We start from the raw sequence: 23,986 nt of genomic DNA, 5'->3' as shown, positions 1-23,986 counted from the left end.
ATGTCAGCCAACAACTCCGAGCACTCCCTTCCTGTCTGCTGGCTGATTGGAGCAGCCTCCGCAGCTGCCATGCGGGCAGAGCAGTGTGGTTCCCGGGGGCGTGGAGAGGGCAGGGTGCTGAAGTCAGACCAGGATATCCCAGCTGCCTCCTGAGCTCAGCAAAGGGGAAGTGAGGTCACTTCTGTGTGCCTCCAAGAGTTGCTAATGTCACACAAGTCACCGAGTCACCGAGTCACTGCATAAGTGAGCAGGGTCAGGGCTGGGAAGGTGGAGAAAATTGAAGGAGGCACCCAAACTTGCACAACCCAGACAGTGAGTGCCTCCTTAAAGCTTGCCCCTGGGTGCCTTACCCGCCTCACTGTCCTCCCCGCCCAGCCAGCCAGGACTCTGGGCTTTGGACTGAGAGCCAAGCTGCTGCTACCCTTGTTTCCCTGCTTCACGCCCTGGAATGCTGCCCATCACTAGTGTCAGTGGTTGTAACAGGCTCTCATTCTTAATATCAACAGCGATCACGCTGACCCACCCACCCCCACCCCCGCGGCGCTCGCCGAATCCCCGGCCGAGGGAGCCAGACCCTTCGCCGGTCACCGGCTCTCCCCTCTCCCGGCCCTCACCCTCGCGGGGGGGGGGGGGGGGCGCGCTGGTGTTGGGGGGGCCGCCCCTCCACGGCGCGACCGCTCCCCCCTTCTGCCCCCCCCCCTGTGCGCCCCAGGCGAGTCGAAGCGTCGGGCCCCAGGGGGCGGACGGAGCGAAGCGGGCGAACGAGGTTGGTGGAGGCGATGTGGGCCACGATTGGCTCCTGGTACTGCTCTAAGCACTCTCTGTGCCTTGCTTGGTCTTTCCCAGTTGCTGATAAGGAAATTGAGGCTAGAGAAGCTAAGGAACTTGCCCTAGGGGACACAGCTGGTATGTGGTCCAGCCACGAATTGGCCCCAGGCAGTCAGATTCTAGAATCCAAACTCTTAACCACACCCCGAAGCTGCTGAGATATGCTGGTCCCACTGGGTGAGGCCCAACAAACAAGCCCCTCTGAAGCCTGGCCCCTGCCTCCGTTTCCAGCCTCCTCCACCCACATTGTCCTTGACTTCTGGCCCAAACAAACTCCCTGGAGGGGCTCCCAGGAAGCCATGTTCTTCATACCCCTGTGCCTTAAAAAAAAAAAAAAAATGTGTGTTTTTTTTTATTGATTTCAGAGAGGAAGGGAAAGGGAGAGAGATAGATACATCAATGATGAGAGAGAATCATCTATCAGCTGCCTCCTGCACGCCCCACAGTGGGGATCGAGCTGCAACCTGGGCATGTGCCCTGACCGGGAATCGAACCATGACCTCCTCCTGGTTCATAGGTCGATGCTCAGCCACTGAGCCACGCCTCCTCCGTGAAGCCTTCCTTGACCAACGTCCCCAGAGTGTTAATAGCTGACCCTCAGGGCCTTCAGAGAACCTTGATCTTCCTTGGTGCCTTCACGTTGCTCTCAGGGGGGTCTGGTGGGACAGACAGACTGGCAAATGAACGTTCAACTGACATGAAGTCGGCAGTTGCTCCTGCAGGGGATAAAGGCAGGAGAAATTATGTCAATGGCCTAAGGGTGGGAGGGTGAGTCACAGTCCCTTCTGTTGGTCTGCTGGTGTCACTTCCTTGGGCTCCCAGCGTGTGAGCATCCCATGCTTGAAGGGAACATCCACAGTTTAGTCATTTTACCCGGTGCTCAATCCGAGAAGCAGAGATCTGCTCCACCGATGGGCCAACCCAGCCGCAGCTGGTGAACTTGTAGAGAGGGATGTTGGTCTGCAATGTGCCGTCTTCCCAAGAGAGGTCAGGGCTGTGTTGGCCAAAATGAATTTCCAGGTAGGGGTTCGCTTTGGAATCTGACTGCCGTGCAGGCTGTGACTGATCAGCCGGGCTGATTCACGATTATGCTGCGTCTACCTCCCGCACCTTCCTGGGCACGCCTGCAGGGCACCATACGCCTTAGTGTGCCTCTGTCTCCTGCTGCCTGGGCTGGTTCCAGTCCCTGGTGGACAGCTGGGCCCAACCGGGCCCGCGGTTCACCTTCATTGGACAGAGGGGATGAGACCCGAGCCCCCCAGGAAAGCACACCCAGATCTGAAGCAGCTGGTTTGGCCCCATCGAAGAAATGTTAAACCACATTTGTTAGTCTTTTAAACTGCATTTAACAAGTCTGGGAGCAAGTAACTTCCCTGGTGTTTGTCTGGTGGGATCCTCTTTCTTGTATTTGTTTCCCTTGCAAAGAAATAGTGGCTGGGAGAAGAAATAACGGGGCGTTTGTATACTACCCTATGATACAGGGATGAATGACTGGTGATTAATGAGTGGTGATCAAAGTGATTGGAAATTCCCCTGGAAAAGCTGCTGGGGAGGCAGACGCCAGCGAAGGTGTCCTAATAAGGGGAGGTCGGGAAGCAGGAGAGGGGAGAGCGGTGACTCATGGACCCAGTGAGGCGCCTGCTCATGTCCCGGATGCTCTGAGCGCTGCTGCCGTGAGTCTCCTCTGAGATTGCTTTCAGCCGCTGAGACCTCAGAACCACCCCGGAATGGAGCTTTGTCTGGGTTTCTGGGAACCTGGGAAATAGATCTGAAATGGTATAGCAATGAAATGCCACGTTCCCGGAGAAACCAAAGAAAGAGGTTGAAGAAGAGGATTTCCATCGGTTTTCTTTCTTTCTTTCTTTCTTTTTTTTTTAACATATTTTTATTGATGTCAGAGAGGAAGGGAAAGGGAGAGAGAGGGAAATATCAATGATGAGAGAGAATCATCGATGGGCTTCCTCCTGCATGCCCCACACTGGGGATCGAGCCCGCAACCTGGGCATGTGCCCTGACGGGGAATTGAACCTCGACCTCCTGGTTCATAGGTCAACACTCAACCACTGAGCTATGCCAGCCGGGCGCCCATCTGTTTTCTTTAAGTGACAGGGCACTCGTCAAGCACTCAGATGTACTGGCCCAACTGAGGGTGGTGGGGTTGGGGGTGCTGACCTTCCCTTTGCCGCAGAACATGGTGGGACAGAGGCAGCAGCCGCAGCCCTGCGAGCCCCTGTGAGCCCCTGCTCCCACCACGGGACCCACCTCTGGACAATCATCCCTTCATGTGCTGCTCCCAGGCCGTCGGGCTCATCGGCCGCCCAGAACCCACACAGTCAGGACCCGTCAGGGAAGGGGTGGCGGCTACCAAGGAGAAAGTGGCTCTTCCCTGTTCGTCCGAGAAGACTTGAAGGTCGACAGAGCAAAGGGAATGGGAAAGAGACTGTGCTTGGTCAGATTCAGGGCCCCATCCTAACCGGAGTGCACACCGCTGTTTAATAACCAACGCCTCTCTCCCTGGCCTGGTCTTGTTCGTTCAGATCATTGGCTGAACCCCAGCCTGAGGTATTAGCGTCATTTTGCTCTAATTTCCAAATTTGCTGACGTAATATGTTTATATCTAATTTCTGTGAAAGTTTTCCTTCCCTCCAGTACTGCATGAATGTATGTATGTAAGTATGTACGTACCTATGACTCTGTGTACATATGTATATACTGGGCCTATGAAGTACCCAGGGCAGGAGACAGCAGCTCTTTGCAGATAAGCATGTCCTTCTACAGTTTGTGGGTGTGGACTTTGGTCTGCAGTCATATTGAGAAGAAACGTGGCAGTTTCTCTGGTTAATTGCTTTTGATACAGACGGGGTATCTGAAAACATACAGCCCATGTAGGATGTGGTTTACTATTTTTGACTTTTAGAAAAAATGAATAATTCAAACTAGAGACACGTGTCAGTGTCCAGCCCACAAAGGCCCAATTCTTTCCCACTGGTAAGGAAAGCAGTCATTTTACATCATCCCCTCTAGGCCCTGAGTCGGGGGGGGGGGGGGGGGGGGGGAGGGGGGAGGGGTTAGGGGGAGGGGGAAGGGACAAGGAACAAAGGTGTCAAAGAGGGCATCCTCTCTGGACCACCCCGGGGGAGACAGCAGGTCTGCAGGCCTGAATTGTCCTGCTCACTCCTTTCTCTTCCTTCAGAAGCTTATGTGCTCGGTCTGTCCCGTACAACCAACATCACGATCGACATAAAGCCGGGGCTCCTACCTCTGGCAGCGAAGCCCTGTTACCTGATCATATCTGGAAAATACGTGAACACGCTGCTCATCAGACCTGGAGACAGAAAGGAATTTTTCTTTTCCTGCCAGAATCCAGAGACTCGCTTTGTCATTGAAGTCCAGAGGGACATTGGTAAGTACGCCCTCGGGGACTGCGGCCCGCCTAGCCAGCCCCTAGCGCTGGGGAGCTGAGGTCTGTTTTGAAACTGCACTTCATTCCGTTCTATGCGTTCCTGGTACGGGTTACGTTGTTTAATCCTCCAAATGGCCCTCGGAGAAGTTCTCAAAGGGACTTGCCTGGCCTGTGACCACGGAGCCACACTGAGCAGAGCTGTGGGTCTTCAGGTCTGGGGTGCTCAGTCGGATGTGCTGAGAACACCTGGCTGATGACGGGTGCGAGTCAAGGGATTGGAGGACAAAAGAGACGAAGGTTGAGGAGGTGGGTAGAGAAATGGGTCCACAAGGCTCAAGGGAAAAGGTAGCGGCTGTGGAGGCGGAGGGGGCTGGGTTTCATGGGCCTTCATCTAAGTTGCTTAACTCCTTTGTGACTTCGTAGTCTGTAAAATAAGAGTCCTTTACCAACCAAGAGGGTTGTTATGAACATGAAATAAAACAATGGCTTGAGAGAGTGTGTGATACACAAGAATGCAACAAACTATAGGTATTTGGTATTGTTATTACTCAGAACTTGAGCTTAGGGTAGGAGATTGACCCAAATAACAATCAGGCAGAAAAAAACAAGTGTGTCATTTCCCCATCGTTTTAAGGTGGGTATTCACAACACTGTTTGTGATCTGCTGAAAGCCTGCTCAGAACATGTCTTCGCCTTTCACGAAAAATAAGTGAATCGGGCAATAGATCATGAAGGGAAAAAAAAAGGATGAAATAAACCTTAGGAAGAAGGCATTCAGTAAAATAAAAGGAGAAATTAAAGTCCTTAAAATTACGTTTGATAACTCAAAACCAAGACCTGGTTTTCAATAAAGACCAATTACATAGACAAATCTCTGCCTGGTCTCCTAAAAAGGAAAGAGAAAATACAAATATATAGCATCGAAAGTATGAATGTGGATTTAATGATATATACAAAGGTGATTTCTAAAATTGTAAGAGACAGTGTGCAACATTGTGATATTCAGTGTGAAAATCCAAATGGACATGGTGATTTTCAGGAAAACTTAATGGGCTTATAAAAAGGTAGGAAACTGGAATAAATAAATAACAATGGAGGAGATGGGGATTGGCTTAGTTAGAGATGGTTTCAGCCCTAGCTGGTTTGGCTCAGTGGATAGAGCGTTCAGCCCAGGGAATGAAGGGTCCACGGTTTGATTCTCGTCCAGGGCATGTACCTTGGTTGCAGGCTTGACCCTGGTTGGGGCACGTGCAGGAGGCAACCAATTGATGTGTCTCTCTTACATCGATGCTTCTCTCTCTGTGTCTCTCCCCCGCCCTTCCACTATCTCTAAAATGTCAATCAAAAAGTATCCTATGGTGAGGATTAACAACAACAAAGCGATGGTTTCATTAAGGATCTTATAACACTGTAAGGAGCAGGTAATTTCTGGTATTTAAGCCATTCTAGAGAAAGGTAGGCAGGCTCATTCTGTAAACATCCAAGGCCGCATGGGCCAGATGGTCTCTGTCACATCACAACTGCTCAGCTGTGCTATCTCAGCATAAAGTCACCCACAGAGCCCTAGCCAGTTTGACTCAGTGAATAGAGCCTCGGCCTGTGGACTGAAGGGTCGGGGTTCGATTCCAGTCAAGGGCACATGCCCAGGTTACAAGGCTTGATCCCCAGTAGGGGGTGTGCAGGAGGCAGGGGATCAATGATTCTCTCATCGATGTTTCTCTTTCTCCCTCTGTCTCCCTCTCTGAAATCAATAAAATACACATATATATTTTTTAAAAAATCAGCCATAGATAATTGGTGAACGCTTAGGCAGGGAACGTTCCAGTGAAACTTTATTTACAGTAACAGGTGTTCGGCTGGATTGACCTCAGGGCTGTAGTTGGCCAACTCCCATTCTGAGCATAGAAAGAGAAGTTTCATACTCATTTCATAAGCCCTTACAACCTTGATGTCAACATCTACCAAAAGCATAAAAAGAGAAAACCATCGACCAGTCTGTTATGACTATACATGCAAAAAAAAAAATCTTAGATAAAATATAAAACATGTATTAAAAGAATAAAGCAACAAGAGCAGGGAGGGTTCGCTGGAAGACTGTAGGGTAGTTCACCATTAGCAAGTCGGCTAATGGAATGCTTTGCTCTATCAGGTGAGAGAAAAAACTGTACGTGATCAGCTTAAGAGATTGTTTTTCATGTTTTTAATACAACATTCTCAGTAAACCAGACATAAAAGGGTGTTTGCTTAATCCAATGAAGTGTATCAGAACCTGGTAGCAAATAGCATATTCAACAGTCATTACCCGTAACCTGGGAAACAACATACGAGTTCCCACAATGCATGCTGTGGGTCACCGTTACTCAGAAGTTCTAGTTAAATATTTAGGGATCGTCTTAATAAATACATAGGATACCTATGAAGCAAAATATGTAAAGTGTTACTGAGAGACAAAAGAGAAGACACAAATAAATGGAGAGATATACTGTATTCCTTGGAAAAATCTCAGTACTTTGTAAATGTCAGTTCTCCTCCAAATTAATTGACCAGTTTAAGTCGATTACAATTAACATGCCAGTGCAGCTTTCACAGAGCTGGGGAGAATATTGATATACTGAAGGGTTCCCTGGAGCCCTGGCCGGTGTGGCTCCATTGGTTGGGGGTGGTCCCGTCTGGTCATTGTGACCACTCTTCCCTGTGTGGCCATCCTCAAAGCCGAAGCTCTTAGCAACCAATTGGCAAGTGCTTACACCACCTGACTCTCCCAGTGTCCGTGGCTGGTACAGAGTTGTGGCTGAGAGATGGAGCTTTGTGGTTCCAGGTTCTTGGTATAGAATTAAATCACAGTCTCTCAGGTGGCCCAGGCATGTGTATTTTTAAAAATATATATATATTTTTTATTGATTTCTGAGAATAAGGGAGAGGGAGAGAGAGACAGAAACATCAATGATGAGAGAGAATCATTGGTTGGCTGCCTCCTGCAGGCGCCCTACGAGGGATCGAGCTCACAACCCGGGCATGTGCCCTGACCAGGAATCAAACTGGCAGTCTTTCCGTGCCCTAGCCAACACCCAACCAACTGATCCAGACCAGCCAGGGCATGTGTTTTTGTTTTGTTTCGTTTTTCGTTTTTAATATATCTTCATTCTCTTGATTTCAAAGAGGAAGGGAGAAGCTGACAGCGATAGAAACATCAATGATGAGAGAGAATCATTGATGGGCTGCCTTCTGCACACCCCACACTGGGGATTGAGCCTGCAACCTGGGCACAGGCCCCGACCGGGAATCAAACCTTAACCTCCTGACTCACAGGTGGATGCTCAACCACTGAGCCATGCCAGCCGGGTGGGCATGTATATTTTTTAAACTTCCTCCAAGTGCATCTGGGCTGAGAATCGCCCCTTCACAGGTTCAGTGATCCCACAAGGGCACAGAACCCAGCATGAGCCGCTCCATGTGGCCCTGGGCACCTTGGAGGTGGAGATACAAAGTGACAAGGCCAGATGTTAAAGGAAAGAAGTGACTTGACATAAACAATGGAGTTCGCAAGAGCTCCTAAAAATAGGTGCCGTCTGTACTGACACACAAGCTCTAATTTTAGCCACATTCGTCACCTTGATATCTAACCCGGTTTTGTGGGTTAGGTGGTGCCGTGTGATGGCAGGGACTCGGGTTGAGCAAACACAGCCCGGGCTTCAGTCCTGGGATTGTGTGTGTGCTGTAAGCGGCATGCCCGTCCCCCGGGCTCAGGGCTGAAAAAGGAGAGGTTTGGCATGGATGACCTCAGAGGTCCAACTCTAAAATTCTCCCATTATTTCGTTTCGAGTGGGCAGTGCTTTCAAATACCCAACTGGAACAGCAGTGAAGATGCGCAGCTCGTTAGCCAGAATTGCCCGGCCGGCGTGGCTCAGTGGTTGAGCATCGACCTATGAACCAGGAGATCACAGCTGGATTCCCGGTCAGGGCACATGCCGGGATTGGGGGGCTCATCCCCATTAGGGATCATGGAAGAGACAGCCGATCAATGATGCTCTCTCATCATGGATGTTTCTCTCTCTCCCGCTCTCTTCCTCTCTGAAATCAATAACGGTATATTTAAGAACATAAACAATGAAGTGGCCAGAATCCATCTCTCCTCTCACATTCCCCATGCCCAGGACAACAGCCTGCGTGCTGTTACTTCTCCCACGCGCTTTCCCCATTCCTCCCCGACAGCAGCGTGTCTCCCTTTGTTTAGAAGCTTAGGAAACAACGTAGGTCAAAGGATGTCATTCGTTGTTAGCGTTAAGAAAATCCAACCGGGTAATGAAATGTGAGCATTAAAGCCACGAGGCAGAAAGAAACTGTGCCTCGGGTTCCAGCCATTACGTCCTGAGTGTACTCAGTGAGTTGATGAGCCTGTGGGTGGGAAAACCAGTTTTAAAGGGCAGAGCTTGACACTGTGCCCGAGGTTGTGAAACGGTGGCTCCGGCTCCAGGGCAAAGGGGCTCCCACCGACTGGACTCCACCGGCTTGATGTGAAAACACAAGAGTTAGGAAGTGTCTTGGGTGTGGTTCCCTGGAAACAGCCTGAATGGGAACTTTCGCTTAAGACACTTGTCAATCGAGTACCCGTGGGAGCACCCTGTGAAGAAGTGAGAAAAGAAGGAGTGAGCAAGGGAAGGAGTAAGCCAAGATGTTTTTGTTTGTTTGAAGTGATATCATTTATTTCTATTTTTTTTATTTTTTAAATATATATTTTTATTGATTTTAGAGAGGAAGGGAGAGGGAGAAAGAGATAGAAACATCAATGATGAGAGAGAACCATTGATGGGCTGCCCCCTGCACGCCCCACACTGGGGATCAAGCCCTTGCAACCTAAGCATGTGCCCTGACCAGGAATCGAACCCTGACCTCCTGGTTCATCGGTCAACCACTGAGCCACGCTGACCGGGCAAAGATGTTCTTGTTTTGTTTTAAATGTGTTTTTATTTTTAGAGAGAGTAGAAGGGCAAGGGAGAGAGAAAGAAACATTGACAAGAGAGAAATATTGATCGGCTGCCTCCTGCACAACCTTGACAGGGAATCGAACCGGTGACCTCTTGGTGCAACTGAGCCACACCGGCTGGGCAAGGATGTGGTTTTAGCTAAAGTGTAGCCTCAGGCTGATGCCGGCATAGGAGCGGCTTCACCAGGTTGAAGTCAGGCATTTTCACTCCTGCGACGAGCGGTGGTTGGCTGTGGGCTGCTGCTCCCTGTTGGGGTGGGCAGCGAAACCCTCAGGTGGCTCTGGCCCCAGGAGGCACCCCAGCGGAAGCACTTCAGCAAAGAAGGGGGCTTCTGAGCCACTGGCCATCAACACTATATAACCTGGAGATGGGTGTGTCCACCTCGGGGTGCTCCCAGAGGGTCTACTAAAGAGATAAGGAGGAGCAGGGGGTGGCCTGGCAGCATTTATGACCAAGATTGTTTTGTGACTGTTTCAGACTGCACATCAGTCCCGTGTCCTTTCGGGGAGTTCGAGCTGCGGCCCCTAATATCGATGTTGCCCCCCCTCAACCGAACTTTCATCTGGGACATCCAAGCTGGCAAGAGCACCAGTCTGGAGCTGGGGTTCTCCAGGCCTCGCCTCAGGCAGATCGGGCGAGGCGAGAGCTGCCCAGACAGAGTCACTTACACCATCAGCGGCCACATCGGTGCCACCGAGGTCCGGATCGGAACCTTCTGCAGCAACGGCACCGTGTCCCGGATCAAGATGCAGGAGAGCGTCAAAATAACCTTACAACTGCCGTGGTTCGACAACAGAGATTTCTCCAGCTTCAGCATGTCAAGCCAGTCATCCATAAAACGTGAGCACGCCATGCCCTCCCGCTATTTGTTGAGGTTGAAACATACAAAATCTCGCCCAGGCTGGTTTGGCTCAATGGATAGAGCATCGGCTGGAGGACTGAAGGATCCCCGGTTCGATTCTGGTCAAGGACATATATATATCGGTTGCAGGCTCGATCCCTGGGCCTGGTGGGGGCGTGTACAGGAGGCAACTAGTCAGTGTGTTTCATATCAATATTTCTCTCTCTCTGTCTCTCCCTCCCTTCCACTCTAAAAATCACTGGAAAAAATATCCTTGGGTCAGGATTAACAAAAACCATACAAAATCTCTATTGCTCTAGGTCAGAAAGGACCAGGTGTTGGGAATTTTGTATTCTTTGACCTGCATACCTTACAGGGACATCCCACTCTTCTGTAAGCTACACAAACCAGGCCACTCACGCCTGGTGTGGATCCACCCTTCTCTGGTAGCCTCGGCGCTGACTCTCTTTTCTTTGCTCTTTGTACATGTTTGTTTTTGAGAAATGAAATGGGATTGGTTCTACAGACCTATCATGATCACTCCGCTTCTTTGTCCTGTCTTCTGTCTATTTCACATTTTCTCTGACGGTGTCAGAGGTGTGCAAGGGCTGGCTCACAAGAGCTCATTGTTCAGTGTGCAGGAATTTTGTGAGCTGGTGCTAAACAGAGCCATTCATTAAAACAGAATTATATAAACTTATTAAAATGATGAGTGTAGAAACAAAGGCCATAAACACTCCAAACTCATTGCCTCCTAGTGATTTCTCTACATTTTCCTGTTGTCTGTGCTCTTGAGGTTATTTATGCTGATTCTCTCTGCAAGTGGAAATCCTTTATGATGGTGAGCTGCTGGCCATCTCTTCCCAAGTCCACATTCGGTCATCTCACATTGGTAGCTTGAAATCAGCCATGGTGGGAATATTTACACCAAGGAAATCGGCAGGACCCACATATCAGAACTCCCCCGCTGAGTCAGTTGTTAAACATTGACTTGGACACCACTGATGCCTCCTCCTCATACCGTATCCCGACCCATGGCTCAGGACCTGAGAACTTCCTTCCCCGGCCCTAAGCTGTGGACAACCAGGGCAGGGTCTAATCACCTTGTTTGGGTTTCCCCTCCCAATAGGACTGTGCTTCATCGAATCTGTGTTTGAGGGTGAAGGCTCAGCAACCCTGATGTCTGCCAACTACCCGTTTAGCTTCCCTGAGGACGAGCTCATGACATGGCAGTTTGTCATCCCTGCGCACCTGCGGGCCAGCGTCTCCTTCCTCCAGTTCAATAACTCCAACTGCGCGAAGAAGGAGGAACGTGTTGAGTACTACATCCCAGGCTCCACCACCAACCCCGAGGTGTTCAAGCTGGCGGACAAGCAGCCCGGGAACATGGCTGGGAACTTCAACCTCTCTCTGCAAGGCTGTGACCAAGATGCCCAAAATCCAGGGATCCTCCGGCTGAAGTTTCAAGTTTTGGTCCAATGTCCACAAAATGAAAGCAGTGAGTGAGCCCACCTTCCTTTCCCCTCCTCCTCCAGCACCTTTTTTCCTTCCTGTTTCTCAGCTGTGGCTTCTGGACCATTTGGACCCTGGACCCTGGGAGAGTTGCAGGAAGTATGTTGCTAGGCAGCGAGGCAGGCTTATTGGTGAAGGCATGGTATGGCCAGCCATTGAAACACAATAAGAATCCAGAATGCAAACTTACATTCAGGGTGCTAGGTTGTTTTTGTTGTTGTTTTTATTTTGTTAATCCTTACTCAATATTTTTTTATTGCTTTGTTTTTAGAGAGAGTGGGAGGGAGGGAGGAACGGGGGGGGGGGGGAGAGAAAAACATTGATGTGAGAGAGACACATTGAATGGTTGCCTCCCGCATGCACCCCAACCAGGGCTGGAAATCAAACCCCAGGCCCCCCGGTACACGGGCCAATGCTCTAACCACTGAACACACCAGCCAGGGCTGCTGAGTTGCTTTTAATGAAGGCATTGGAAGGTTACCCTCTAGAAAGCATGTCTTGATCCTATACTGGGAGACTCGATGTCCCCACACCATCAGCAATAATAATGATCCCTAACGCTGTTGAGCGCTCCATACTGCATTAAGCTGCATTAAGCACATTGCTTATATGTCCCCGTTAATCCTTATTACAACCCTGTAGGGGTGGCAGGAATTATCTTCGTTTACTGGTGAGGAACCAGAAGGTTCAGACAGGTTGTGGAATGAGGCTCGCATCACACAGGTGGTCGGGAGCCGAGCGAGCTCAGCACCCAGAGCCCGTGCTGTGAGCCACACTGAGCCCCAGGTAGGTGGGTGAGCATGAGGTTATGCTTCATCCCACACATGATTACTCAGATGCCTTGAAACTAAAGAAGGGAAGGTGGGGCCAGAACAAGGGTGAGGTGAAGTGCTCAGGATGCAACGTTAAGGAGACGCCCACTCCGAGGGGCTCCCTGTTAACAGAGGCGTAAGTACAGGTCAGCCCCCAAGAGCGAGTGCCTCCTTAAATGGTGCATCCTGAGCCCTGGGCCCCTCGCCTGCCTCGCCCGAGTCCTGGTCCTGAGGGTTGTGGTGTGGACTTTGAGATAATGTACAAGATGAGGTCAGCGTGGTGGGGGCTCATTTGTGAACTAGAATCTGTGAAGGAGTGCATTGTGGCAGGTGGGCCGGGCGTTTCTTACCTGCTGAGGATGGGTTCTGTCCAGAGGGCTGGCTCTCCGCTTGTTTTTCTTATTTACTTCTGGGAAGTAGGCAGAGCCAGGCAGAAAAATGCAGTGGGAGTGGGGAGTGGCATGCTGTTTCTGTCTGTGAGAGACACATCGATTGGTTGCCTCCCCGACCGGGCCGGGGATCCAGCCTGCAACCCAGGTGCGTGTCCTTGAACGGAATCGAAACCACGACCTTTCAGTCCGTGGGCCGGCACCCTAACCACTGAGACAAACTGGCTAGGGCGCTGATTGTTTTTATAGGGCCGATAAACATCTGAAAAGTAACCCTGTAGGATCCACTCAAGAGGTTGCCTTAGGAATGCCCCCTTGGCACCCACTTGGGGCCTGACTCTGCCCATATCTTGACCCAAGATTCCTTCTAATTCACAATAATTATGTAGAAGACGTAACTTTATGTATTTGAGTGTGTGAGTGTGTGTGTGTGTGTGTGTCCATTGACACACTTTGGAGTTCCACTGTCACATTTAATGCTGGAACAGCCATGAAAGGATTTGGAATGGAGTGGGTTTGAGTTTCAGAAGACGGACAGATTTGTTTATCATCTTAGGGCGAAGAGCTGCTGATTAATTCTGTTTCCTGCAAAATCAGCTGGGCTGACTTCTAAAACTAACCGAACGGTAAACATGCTACAACCAGCATAAAGAGTGGTTAGCTGCCGTGTGGCGGTTTCACCTTAAAGTGGGGTTTCCATTTTCCCAGAGGAGTGCGTGACCTTGGCCAGCAGGAATATCTCTGGGGATAAAATTAGGCTGGGCTGGACTCATGAAGATCTCCCGTTTCTAGATGGTTCCATCTGGATCCTTTTCATCCTGATGTGGGCGCTACATTTCAGGAGGTTTCCCGCGGCAGCCAGTCCTGGGCACCCACACGTGTGTCTGATCCCTGCTTAATATGTGGGAGCAGCTGCTTGCAGGCAGCATACCCAGTGGTTAAGACTGCCGCCTCCAAATCTGGCCTGTGTGGATTTGAACCTGGTTCCCCTACTTATTGTGTGACCATGGATGGCCAAGTGTCTCTTTTTAAAAAATTTTTTTTTTTCCTTTCTGAGAGGAAGGGGGAGAGAGAGAGAGAGAGAGAGAGAGAGAGAGAGAGAGAGAGAGAGAGAAATATCAGTGATGAGAGAGGACCATTGATCAGCTAGCTACCTCTTGCAAGTCCCACACTGGGGATCAAGCCTGAAACCTGGGCATGTGCCCTGACCTGGAATTGAACCGTGACCTCCTGGTTCACAGGTCAATGCTCAACCACTGAGCAACGCCAGCTGGGCAAGTCTCTTAACCTCTGTGTGACTCGATTTCTCATTTTGAAATGCAGCTCAGAGGCCTCCCCCGCAGGGGTGGTGAGGACGGAGGGAGGCGGCACAGCGCGTCTTCAGCTCCTGCTCAGGGAGTCTGGATTGATCCTGGCGGAACCGGCACGTCCTGGGGCCTCAGGCTTGCTCCCATGGGGGGTGGGGGGGCAGTTTTCATTGTAAAGAAAGAAATCTCTCTAGATGCCACAGGAATGATGAAGGGCCTTTATGTAACTTCAGCCAATAACCCCACCCCCTCAGAGGTTCCCAGAGTCACTAAGTATCCAGTAGTGAGATGCTGTCTGTTTTTGTGTGGGGTTGTCTTTCAAACTGCGGGCTTTGATGTTTTTTTTGCGTGCGGGAAACACCCACAGTGTTGTAGAAAGATGACGAGAGTCTTCTGTGGCGGGAAACAGATTCAGATCGCAGGTCTGCCCTCTATGACCTAAGACACCCTGAGCGGGTCCTTTCAGCCTCTCCGGGGCCTCCCCTGACCCCCACACCTCCCCTCCCCGCCCTCCCTTTTGTGAGGGTGGGACAAGGCCACTTGTCAGAATACACAGAAGACACAGTTACAATACGCCTTGTCTTTCCTTAGATTGGTGAGTGTTAAAAGGTGACATTTCCATTTAAAACGCCCCGTCTCTGCACATTTCCATCCCGCTCTGCCTGCTGACCGCCACACAACATTCCTTAGGCAGCGTGGCAATGTGCGGTGTCTGCCCCACCCTCCGGTTATCTGGAGAGCCAACCAGAATCAGTGTGGGAAGAGGACACGTTAAGTGACTAATGAATGCGTTAAGTGACTAATGAATGCGCTGCATCTGCGAATGAGAACGGGGAAAGCAGCCCGTCTTGCCCCAGCATCAGGATGCTTTTTTCTCAACAGACTGCACTGTTTCAGCTCAACTGCTAGGCGTCTCATTGCTGCCCACCTGGTTATCATACAGTAACGTTCGAAGGAAATGTAACTGTAACAAACACCACAGAACCGATTCCCACCCTCCACCCACCGGAATGGCTGCACTAACAAAGGCTGGGGCACCAGCCGAGGGTAGGAATGCTGTCGGGAGTATCAAACGGTGCAGCCACCTAGAACCATCTGGTCGTTTCTTACAGAGTTAAGCCTGTGCTTCCTACTTCTGACCCAGACATTTCGCTCCTCAGTGTTCCCCCAAGAAGTGGCACGATGCATCCCCTCACAGACGTGCAGAGGCACAGGTCCAGTAGTCTCAGAAAAATCAAAAACGGGAAACAACCTACATCTCCATCAATAGGAGAACGGGTAAAGGAATGTGGTAAAATGCGGCCCATGCTTTCTTTTTAAATTTCCTTTCGACTTATGGTGATGCTGCCTAATAACATTTCCCATGTCCCCCAGGCATGAGAGGTTTTGTGTGAATCTTTGCCCATTTCCCGGGTGGCCGCTGACCGGTTGTTCACGCCTGTCTTGTGTGTGTGGTTCCAGATGTAACCTACGAGGTTGACTTGAGTAACGAGCGAGCCATGTCGATCACCATCGAGCCGAGGCCCGTGAAGCTGAGCCGCCGGTTTGTCCCCGGCTGCTTTGTGTGTCTGGAGTCCCGGACCTGCAGCACCAACCTCACCCTGACACACGGCTCCAAGCACAGGATCTCCTTCCTCTGTGACGACCTGACGCGCCTGTGGATGAACGTCGAGAAAACCATAAGTACGCCCGTGGTCGGTGCGCTCCCCCCGGGCTGCGGGCACCTCTCCGCGTCCTGCCCTGTCTTCTTGGCGGGGTCCGCGGGGTGGGGTGTAAATAGTATGACCAGAAATGTCCCCCACGGTGCCGGGCGAGCAAGGGCCACCAGGAAGCAAAGCAGGAGGTGGAGACCTGCCTCCCCTGGGACCAGCCGCCTCCGCTGGAACGTGCATCCTTCGGAAGGGCCGTGGGTGACCGTGTCCCTGCTCACGTCTCCTCAGACTCCCCCTGTGAAACCCCCTCCTCCTGGTCGTGGCCTTCCCCGTCCTCTCCCCCTGCACGCCCCCTGCTCCCGCGCTCACTGCCCGCTTGTGGTCTCCCACATGAGACTCCGAGTCTTGAGGTCAAGAACTTGGTTTGTCTCTTTTTTGTTGTTGTTGTTATTAATCCTCACCCGAGGATATTTTTTCCGTGGATTTTTAGAGAGAGTGGAAGGAAAGGGTAGAGACAAAGAGAAACATCCATGTGAGAGAGAGACACATCTGTTGGTTGCCTCCCACACGTGCCCCACAACTGGGGGTGGGTATCGAGCCTGCAACTGGACCGGAATCGAACCTGTGACCCTTCAGACTCTCTAACTGTGAGCCAAACCGGCTAGGGATACTGCATTTTATCCCTTTAGCCCCTAGCAGGGCTGGCCATGTGCTAGTCACGTAGTAAATGTGTGAGGAAGGTGGGGCAGCCAGACCCATAGTCACCTCCCTGCGGGGCCCCCGTGATCTCTGGCGTGGATGCTCTCAGAGTCTCTGCAGGTGCAGGAGCCGGGGCCACCCCGTAGGAAGTGGCAGAGCTGGAATGCCAGCTGAGACCCCCAGCTCCACGCCCTGCTGTCACCACTGCACAGAGCTGCCTCCCATAGATGGGGATACTGGGCAACAGGCCTGGATGGGAAGACCTGTGCCCCGCCCACCTGGCACTTAGCATCTGAGACACAGAGGTGGCAGCCTGACAAACAAGAAGAGAAAGTTCAACCATAAAAACTCCCAGAAAGTTGGTCTGCCAGGTTAGGAAGAATGTGAGAGAGCAGGGCGGGAGCTAGAAAGGGAGCATCAGGAGCCAGAGTGGGGGACAGCGCGGGAGGAAGGACCACAGGGAAAAGCCAGGAAGCCTGGGGCTGACTTGATAGCTGGGAGGATGCTCTTCCTGTCTCCTCCGGCCTGGGTACCACGAGCCCCTCTTTTCCAGGCTGCATGGACCACCGGTACTGCCACAGGAGGTCCTACTCCCTCCAGGTGCCCAGGGACATCCTCCAGCTGCCCGTGCAGCTGCACGACTTCTCCTGGAAGCTGCTGGTGCCCAAGGACAGGCTCAGCCTGGCGCTGGTGCCGGCCCAGAAGCTGCAGCAGCACACGCAGGAGCGGTTCTGCAACACCAGCTTCAGCTACCTGGTGGCCGGCGCTGGCCCGGGCCAGGACCTCTACTTCGGCTCCTTCTGCGCCGGAGGCTCCATCGAGCAGATCCAGGTGAAGCAGAACGTCTCGGTGACCCTGCGCACCTTCGCCCCCAGCTTCCAGCAGGAGCTCTCCAGGCAGGCCCTGACCGTGACCTTCATACCCTACTTCAAAGGTGAGGGCGTCTTTCACCTTCTTCCGTCTCCAGGCCTTTCTCGTGCGGGCATTCCTCTCATTTTGCTTTTGTGATCGTCTTACTCCAGTTGTCAGATTGAAGAGGACAAATAGCTGAGTGGGCTGGTCCTCACACCAGACACTGGAGTCCTGATCGTGACTCCACCATTAACCTGGAGTGGAAAATTCCAAGGCCCTGCGACAGGGGCGGGGAGGGTTGATGGCAGCAAAACATATAATCAGATCCGAGTCTTTCTTGGAAGCAGGCAGAGCATAAGTTAGAACTAACCACATATTCCCAGGTCCTGGGTTTTTTAGATGATAACCTAAAAACCCTTAGGCGGGCATTTTTATGATTCTGATTTGAGAATTCGGATTGCAGCATGGAGAGCGCCGGAAAGGAATGCTGGGAGAGAGAAGGATCTAGAACTCCAGGGTCCCGTTTTCCTGGAAGAGGACAGTGAGCTTCAGTGTCCCAGGCAGGAAATGAGGTCGGAATCGGTCATGAAGGTGACTCTAGGACTCTGCGTGGCTGATTTTAAAAGTCACAGTCACCATCACAAATTGCCCAATGTGAGAGGCAATTGGGATATTGACCAAGGGCTTTCTCTGAGGTTTACTTCACACTTTTGTCCTCAGGCATGAGTGTGAGGAAGAAGAACCTGTGGCCATAAGATTAAGGTCAATCTAGGTTGCTGGAGATCTTTAAGATGATCAGAGAAACTCCTTCCGGGGAGTTTGTGAAAGTAACACACTCATCGGTGTGGGTTTATCTCCCCTGGGGGTCAGGAGTAGATTAGTTGACAGTTGATGTGTCAGAGGCACTTTCTGCTTTGCAATTCCAGAAATCTTCTGAGGACCTGATGGGTTTTTTGTTTGTTTGTTTGTTTTGTTTTGTTATTGATTTTTAGAGGGAGCAGAAGGGAGAGAGAAACATTGATGTGAGAGAGAAACATCGACCCGTTGCCTCCCGCACAAGCCCCCATTGGGGATCGAACCCGCAACCTAGGCACGTGCCCTGACAGGGAATGGAACCCACAGCCTTTTTGGTATACGGGACGGCGCTCCAACCAACCGAGCCATCCAGCAAGGGCCAGGACTTGAGGTTTTAATCTCAGAAATGGAAATTGGTGTATACCCATCCCACCGTGGGGCACAGGTGAATGTTAGCGAAGTTGAGGGCATTCCTGAAAGGAAGCTGAGATAACCACCAGTTTGGCAAACTGGCCTGTTTTTGCTTGTTGGTTTTGTTCTTTCTTTTTTTCCCCCAAAAGACCTGAGCACCTGATTTGACTGAGACTCTAATCTTGTGCTGACCAATACAGTAACCATGGGTTACCTGTGGCAACTTAAATGTAAATTAATAGTCAAGAAAGTTTGAAATGTGGTTCCTCCATCACACCGAGCACGTGTCAGGTCTTCAGCAGACACGTGTCTGTCGGACAGCTCTGGTCATGACACTTGACCATCTTCGCCGCCGCCGCGACTTCTCTCCCTTCCGATGGAAATGTCTGTGTTCCTTCTCTTCCCTTTCCTGCAGAGGAAGGTATTTTCACGGTGACCCCGGATATGAAAAGCAAGGTCTACCTGATGACCCCTAACTGGGAGCGGGGCCTGCCGTCCCTGGCCTCGGTGTCCTGGAACATCAGCGTGCCCAGCGACCAGGTGGCCTACCTGACCTTCCTGAAGGAGCGGACCGGCCTGGTGTGCCAGACGGGGCGCGCGTTCATGATCATCCAGGAGCAGCGGACCAAGGCCGAGCAGATCTTCAGCCTGGAGGAGGTGCTCCCCAAGTCCAGGCCCCACCATCACAACTTCTGGGTCAACATCTCCAACTGCAGCCCTGTGAGTGGCAAGCAGCTGGACCTGCTCTTCCAGGTGTCGCTTACCTGGAGAACGCTAGGTAAGGGCCTTCGAGGTTTTTCGGGGATGGTAATGGAGAGCAAATTGGTGGCTGAGGGGGAAGGAGCAAGCCTGGGAGGTGAGTCAGAAAACATAGCTTTGAGCCCTGGCTGTCCATGTATCTGTCAGCTATTGCGTCAGTAATGCTGCATAACAAAACACCCTGGGACTCAGTGGCTTAAAAACAGCCATTGTTATTGCTCAGATGGTGGCTGGGCAGTTCTGATATAAGCTGGACTTATGCACCCGTGGGCAGCATGTGGGTACAGGGGGCGAAGGAATGGGTGGCGGTCATCTTTGGAGGCTATGTACTCAAGTCCATCACAGACCTAACCCCACATGTCTCCCCTTCTCTCTCCCCTGTGTCTCTGCTCACAGACATGACTGTCATCCTCATCGCCGTGGTGGGAGGGGGCGCTTTGCTGCTGTTTGCCCTCGGACTCATCATTTGCCTTGTGAAAAAGAAGTAGGTGGAATTTCTCCATCTTCAGCTGATCTGACGGCCCCTTAGATCACAGTGACCTATCACTAATTGTGGACCTTTTTGCTTGCTTCCCATTTCCCTCCCAAAGATTAATGTTAAATCATATTGCCAGATAGGAAGTATACTTAGAGGGGAAAAATATCCCATACCTGGGGGTGGGGGCGGGGCGGGGGGAGGAAAAACAGGAAAAAAAGCCAAAATACAGGTGTGGTGACATATGGGCCTGCAGTTTTTATGCAGCCACCTCAGCACAAGTCCCCTGGGCTCATTAGACTGTGAGCATCGCGGGGGTGATCTCGGCGGGGTAATGGTCACGTGGGCCCCGCCAGCCCAGCCCTGCAAACCCCCTCCCTCCATCACCTGAGCTAGAGACAGAAGCTGGTCCTTTTAAATATTCACTGAGAACAGTAGTTTTAGGTTCTAATACTGAGCAATTTGTGGGACGTGGGGGAGACACAGTCTCTTCTCCGGCAGCCCAGGGGGTGCAGGGATCTGAGTTCCAGCAGGGATGGGCAGGGTGCACATCTACGACCGTTGTCTTCCTGACTTCTGTCTGGCTCCCTCTCTCAGTAGGAAAAAGAAGATGAACAAGGGCCCAGCCATAGGTATCTACAATGGCAACATCAATACCCAGATACCGATGCAGCCGAAAAAGTTTCCGAACGTACAAAAGGACAATGATGCCCACGTGTACGCCGTCATCGATGACACCATGGTGTACGGGCATCTGCTGCAGGATTCCAACGGGTCCTTCGTCCAGCCCGAGGTGGACACCTACCGGCCCTTCCAGGGTCCCACAGAGGACTGCCCTCCCTCCTTCCTCATCCCGTATTCCAAGGTCCCAACTGTAAAGCTGACCACAGAGGAGTCAGCCCCTGGCTTCAATCCTGAGTCTGACAGTGAACCGTACACCTTCTCCCATCCCAGCAAGCAGGACGGAAGCGACGGGAACACAGACATTCCCTTGCTGGATGCCCACGAGCCAGCGGAGACTGGGGAATAGCTTGGACCCCTCCCAAAGACTGTGCATAAAGCAGGGCACTGAGACGCCCTGTACGGTGCTCACCAGAAATCCTAAAGAAGAGGAATTGTATGGAAGGAACAGCAGGAGGTTTTCCTGGACACGACCAACTTCTGATTTCCAAGTGGACTTATTCTGACGATGAAGACGTTGGAAATGATGAATTCTGGTCTGGATACAGTCATCACGGCTCATGTCCTTCTAAACTCAGGTTGGGTTAGAAACCAGCCCGTAATGAGAGAGACGTGTGAGCCACCCCGGTGCAGGGTTGCAACAAGCCCCGGATTGGGGTTTGGACCTCTGTGTGAGGCGGGGCATTCTTCTGCCTACACACCGTCCTGACACGGCAGGAGAGACTACAAAACGATCCAGCCCACGGTTGTGCTTTGTTTAGCCAACAGAATCTTTTTCCAGAATTGATTATTAACATTTAAAATGATAAAATGTTTACATAACAATCCAGATCCTTAGACCTGGCCATGCTGGGGCTCACAGTCTCACCCAGCAATGGCTGCATTGAGAAACAGCGCCGCTTTAGCTGGGGCATCTGGTCTACCAGCTCACCACGGTTCCGACCACTCCGTCGCCTCCCACACTGAGGCTCATCGTCTGTTTCCTTCGATCCGCTTCCCCGCAGAGTTGCTTCTCTCATAATGAAAGGAAACGTTTGGGACCTCTGTCTCGTATCAAATGAGAAGGCAGGCCTCGCGGCTGGCGTGTGTTTCAGGAACGTTTTCTTACTCACAGGCCACACCCCTCATGGACTGTGATGGCCAGCCCGGCTCCGGTGGGTGTCTGCCTTTGCGGGCCCCTGCCCTCACCTGGGAGGACACAGAGTGTGCTACGGCTTGTCAGCACAGTCCCAGGTTCAGTACTCCTGGGGCAGAACCTCCTTTGAAGAGTGAGTGCGCTTCGTCGAGTTCAGTGAATTCACCTTGGACTTGTTCAAGCAGCACCTGGACTTGTTCATGTGCTACTTTGCCTCCATGAAAAGGAGTTCTGCAATCTCCTCTGTGGTGTGTATTCTGAGGCCTCTTGAACTCTTTCCAAAAGGAAGAGTTTGGTGTGTGTGTGTGTGTGTGTGTGTGTGTGTGTGTTTCATTGTGCCCTCAGCGCTACTCGGCCTATGGCACCTTTCTCTTCTGAAAGGCTGGCTCCTGCGCAGTTCCCCGTCCCCCGTGTCCTCCACCCGAACCCCGTTGCCCAGGCCTCCCAATCTGAGATGCTGACAGTCCGGAGCAAAGCTGTGGCGTCCTTCCCTCCACTGAAATCGCATTGTTGTTTAAAATCACCGGTGGAGCCCTGGCCCTCCGTTCCCTACCTTCCCTTGCCTCCTGGTTCGCTGGGTTGGTGCTCTGCCTTCTGCGCCAAAGTGTGGCTGGCCGTCTTTGGTGTGGCTGTCATCACACACATCCCCTTGAATGACAAGGGTCCCACGTGGCCATTTTCTTCTAACCGAGAGCGCCACACTGCAGGCCGACTCGCTGTCTTCCGAGACCCCGGGTGGATCTCCCGTGTTCTGAAGATACGCCTCCTGGAAGGCGCCCGCCCGACGTACTCGTGGCTCCTTAAACCCAATGCTTAACTGGGAATAATTTATTTGTTATAGATAGTTTTTAAGTAGCCTTTTATTTCCTACACTTTTTTAAATAAACAAATGAACAACAACAACAGAAGGGCGTCAGGTTGTTTAAATGCTTTGGCTGTTTGTTGTTTGTCCCTGGTTCAGCGGAGGCCTTGAAGTTCCCTGGTTCCCCGGGGCAGGCTCGCATGGGCTCAGCAGATGCCGGTGCAGGAAGCTGGGCTGTGGCTGCCTGTGGGTCACTCAGAGGCCAGAGCTTGTCTGGTCCTGTTCTTGTTGAGGCCGCTGTGAGCCGCTCTGTGTGGCCACTCCCCATCCCTGACCCCCCATAGAGGCCTGGGGCCACCCAGTGCAGGTCGCCAGCCACCAGAGCAGAAGCAAAGGGAGGGTGGTGGGAGAGGGGAGCTCCAGGTGGGCACCCACCATGCCCTGGGAGAGGAGGATGGATGTTGCTGTATGACCACCCCAAACCTTAGCTCACGAACGTGATGTGAGCTAAGGTTCCGCATCCTCGGACCGCGTAAAGGGGCTTCACAGCGAGGTGGCTGGCTTCTAAGAGCGAGTGTTCCCAGCTTCAGGGAGTCGGAGCTGCCGGTATTTAGTCTTTGGGGTCTTTATTCTGTGGGCTCATCTGTCAGCCGTCCAGACTTAATGGGAGGAAGCAAAGCCGCCACGTCTCAGTGGGAGAGGGGTGAAAGAATTTGCAGCTGCCTTGCTTTAAAATTAATTTTTAAGTATTTTATTGATTTTGGAGAGGGAGAGAGAAACATCAATGATGAGAGAGAATCATTGATCAGCTGCCTCCTACACGCCCCACACTGGGGATCGAACCCACAACCCAGGCGTGTGCCTTGACGGGGAATCAAACCGTGACCTCCTGGTTCATAGGTCGACCCGCAACCACTGAGCCACACCGCTGGGCTGCAGCCGCCTTTAATACACTACAGCGGGGCTGGGAAGATCAGAGCCCAGTGTCCAAGGCCTTGGACAGCACTGACCATGTTCACCTCTGGGCCACAATCCCCCCCTCTTACTGCCCCTTGTCCCGGGTCCTGTACTTGACCCCCAAGCTTCAGTCTTTGGGCTTCTGGCCTTTGCCCCATGGGGTTCCACTAACGCTACACGTCATGGCTGATAGCTACCTGGGCGCCAGCCGCACGTTTTCACTGCCTGGAGGGTTTCCCACTCACACCCCCCATGTGCCCCCACCCGTGCCACCTCTGTGCCCTCTCTGGGCTTCATGGAGGCAGCTCCTCCCCCGGTCAGGAGTGTGCGCTGCCCAACCCTCTCCCCAGCCTCTCCTGCCTTCAGACCACGCCTCTGAGGAACTCCTGCTCCAAGAAGAGGGCGTCATATTTACACCTGCGTGGTTTCCTTTCTGTCCAAACGTGTCACATCAAAGTACCCGCAGCCAAGCAAGCAGTTCCCCGCCGCAGGGCCAGCTGCTGTCTGTTTGGGGGGTCCCCCGGGCTGCTTTGGGGCTTCAGAGGTGCCGATGAAGAAATGAGGAGGTGTGAGCCTCCATCTCAGCCCCGCTGGCCCCCTCCTTGCCTCTGGTCGATCCCGTGAGTTACTTCTGCTCTGGTGGCTGGCAACCTACCGCCTCTTCCGCAGCCTGGGAGGGAAGTGTTCACCA

At 52.1% G+C, this 23,986-nt stretch overlaps 1 protein-coding gene across 2 annotated transcripts in view; it reads left to right on the top strand.

Moving 5' to 3' along the window:
- The window catches only part of CDCP1 (CUB domain containing protein 1), a 32,599-nt gene extending 10,993 nt beyond the window's left edge, over nt 1–21,606 (top strand). For both annotated transcript variants that reach the window (XM_079795623.1, XM_079795622.1), the window contains exons 2-9: nt 4,022–4,231; nt 9,694–10,056; nt 11,187–11,555; nt 15,539–15,760; nt 16,982–17,362; nt 18,902–19,264; nt 19,642–19,729; nt 20,318–21,606. In XM_079795623.1, the coding sequence (XP_079651749.1) occupies nt 9,750–10,056; nt 11,187–11,555; nt 15,539–15,760; nt 16,982–17,362; nt 18,902–19,264; nt 19,642–19,729; nt 20,318–20,750 (2,163 nt within the window). In that variant the 5' untranslated portion in view covers nt 4,022–4,231; nt 9,694–9,749 and the 3' untranslated portion in view covers nt 20,751–21,606. The remainder of the gene's footprint in view (nt 1–4,021; nt 4,232–9,693; nt 10,057–11,186; nt 11,556–15,538; nt 15,761–16,981; nt 17,363–18,901; nt 19,265–19,641; nt 19,730–20,317) is intronic.
- Nucleotides 21,607–23,986: the final 2,380 nt, after the last annotated feature.

The sequence above is a fragment of the Cnephaeus nilssonii genome, assembly GCF_951640355.1.
Source record: "Cnephaeus nilssonii genome assembly, chromosome: 17".
Taxonomy (NCBI): domain Eukaryota; kingdom Metazoa; phylum Chordata; class Mammalia; order Chiroptera; family Vespertilionidae; genus Cnephaeus; species Cnephaeus nilssonii.
The sequence above is the reverse complement of the archived record's forward strand: the minus strand, read 5'-3'. Positions and strand labels throughout refer to the sequence as shown.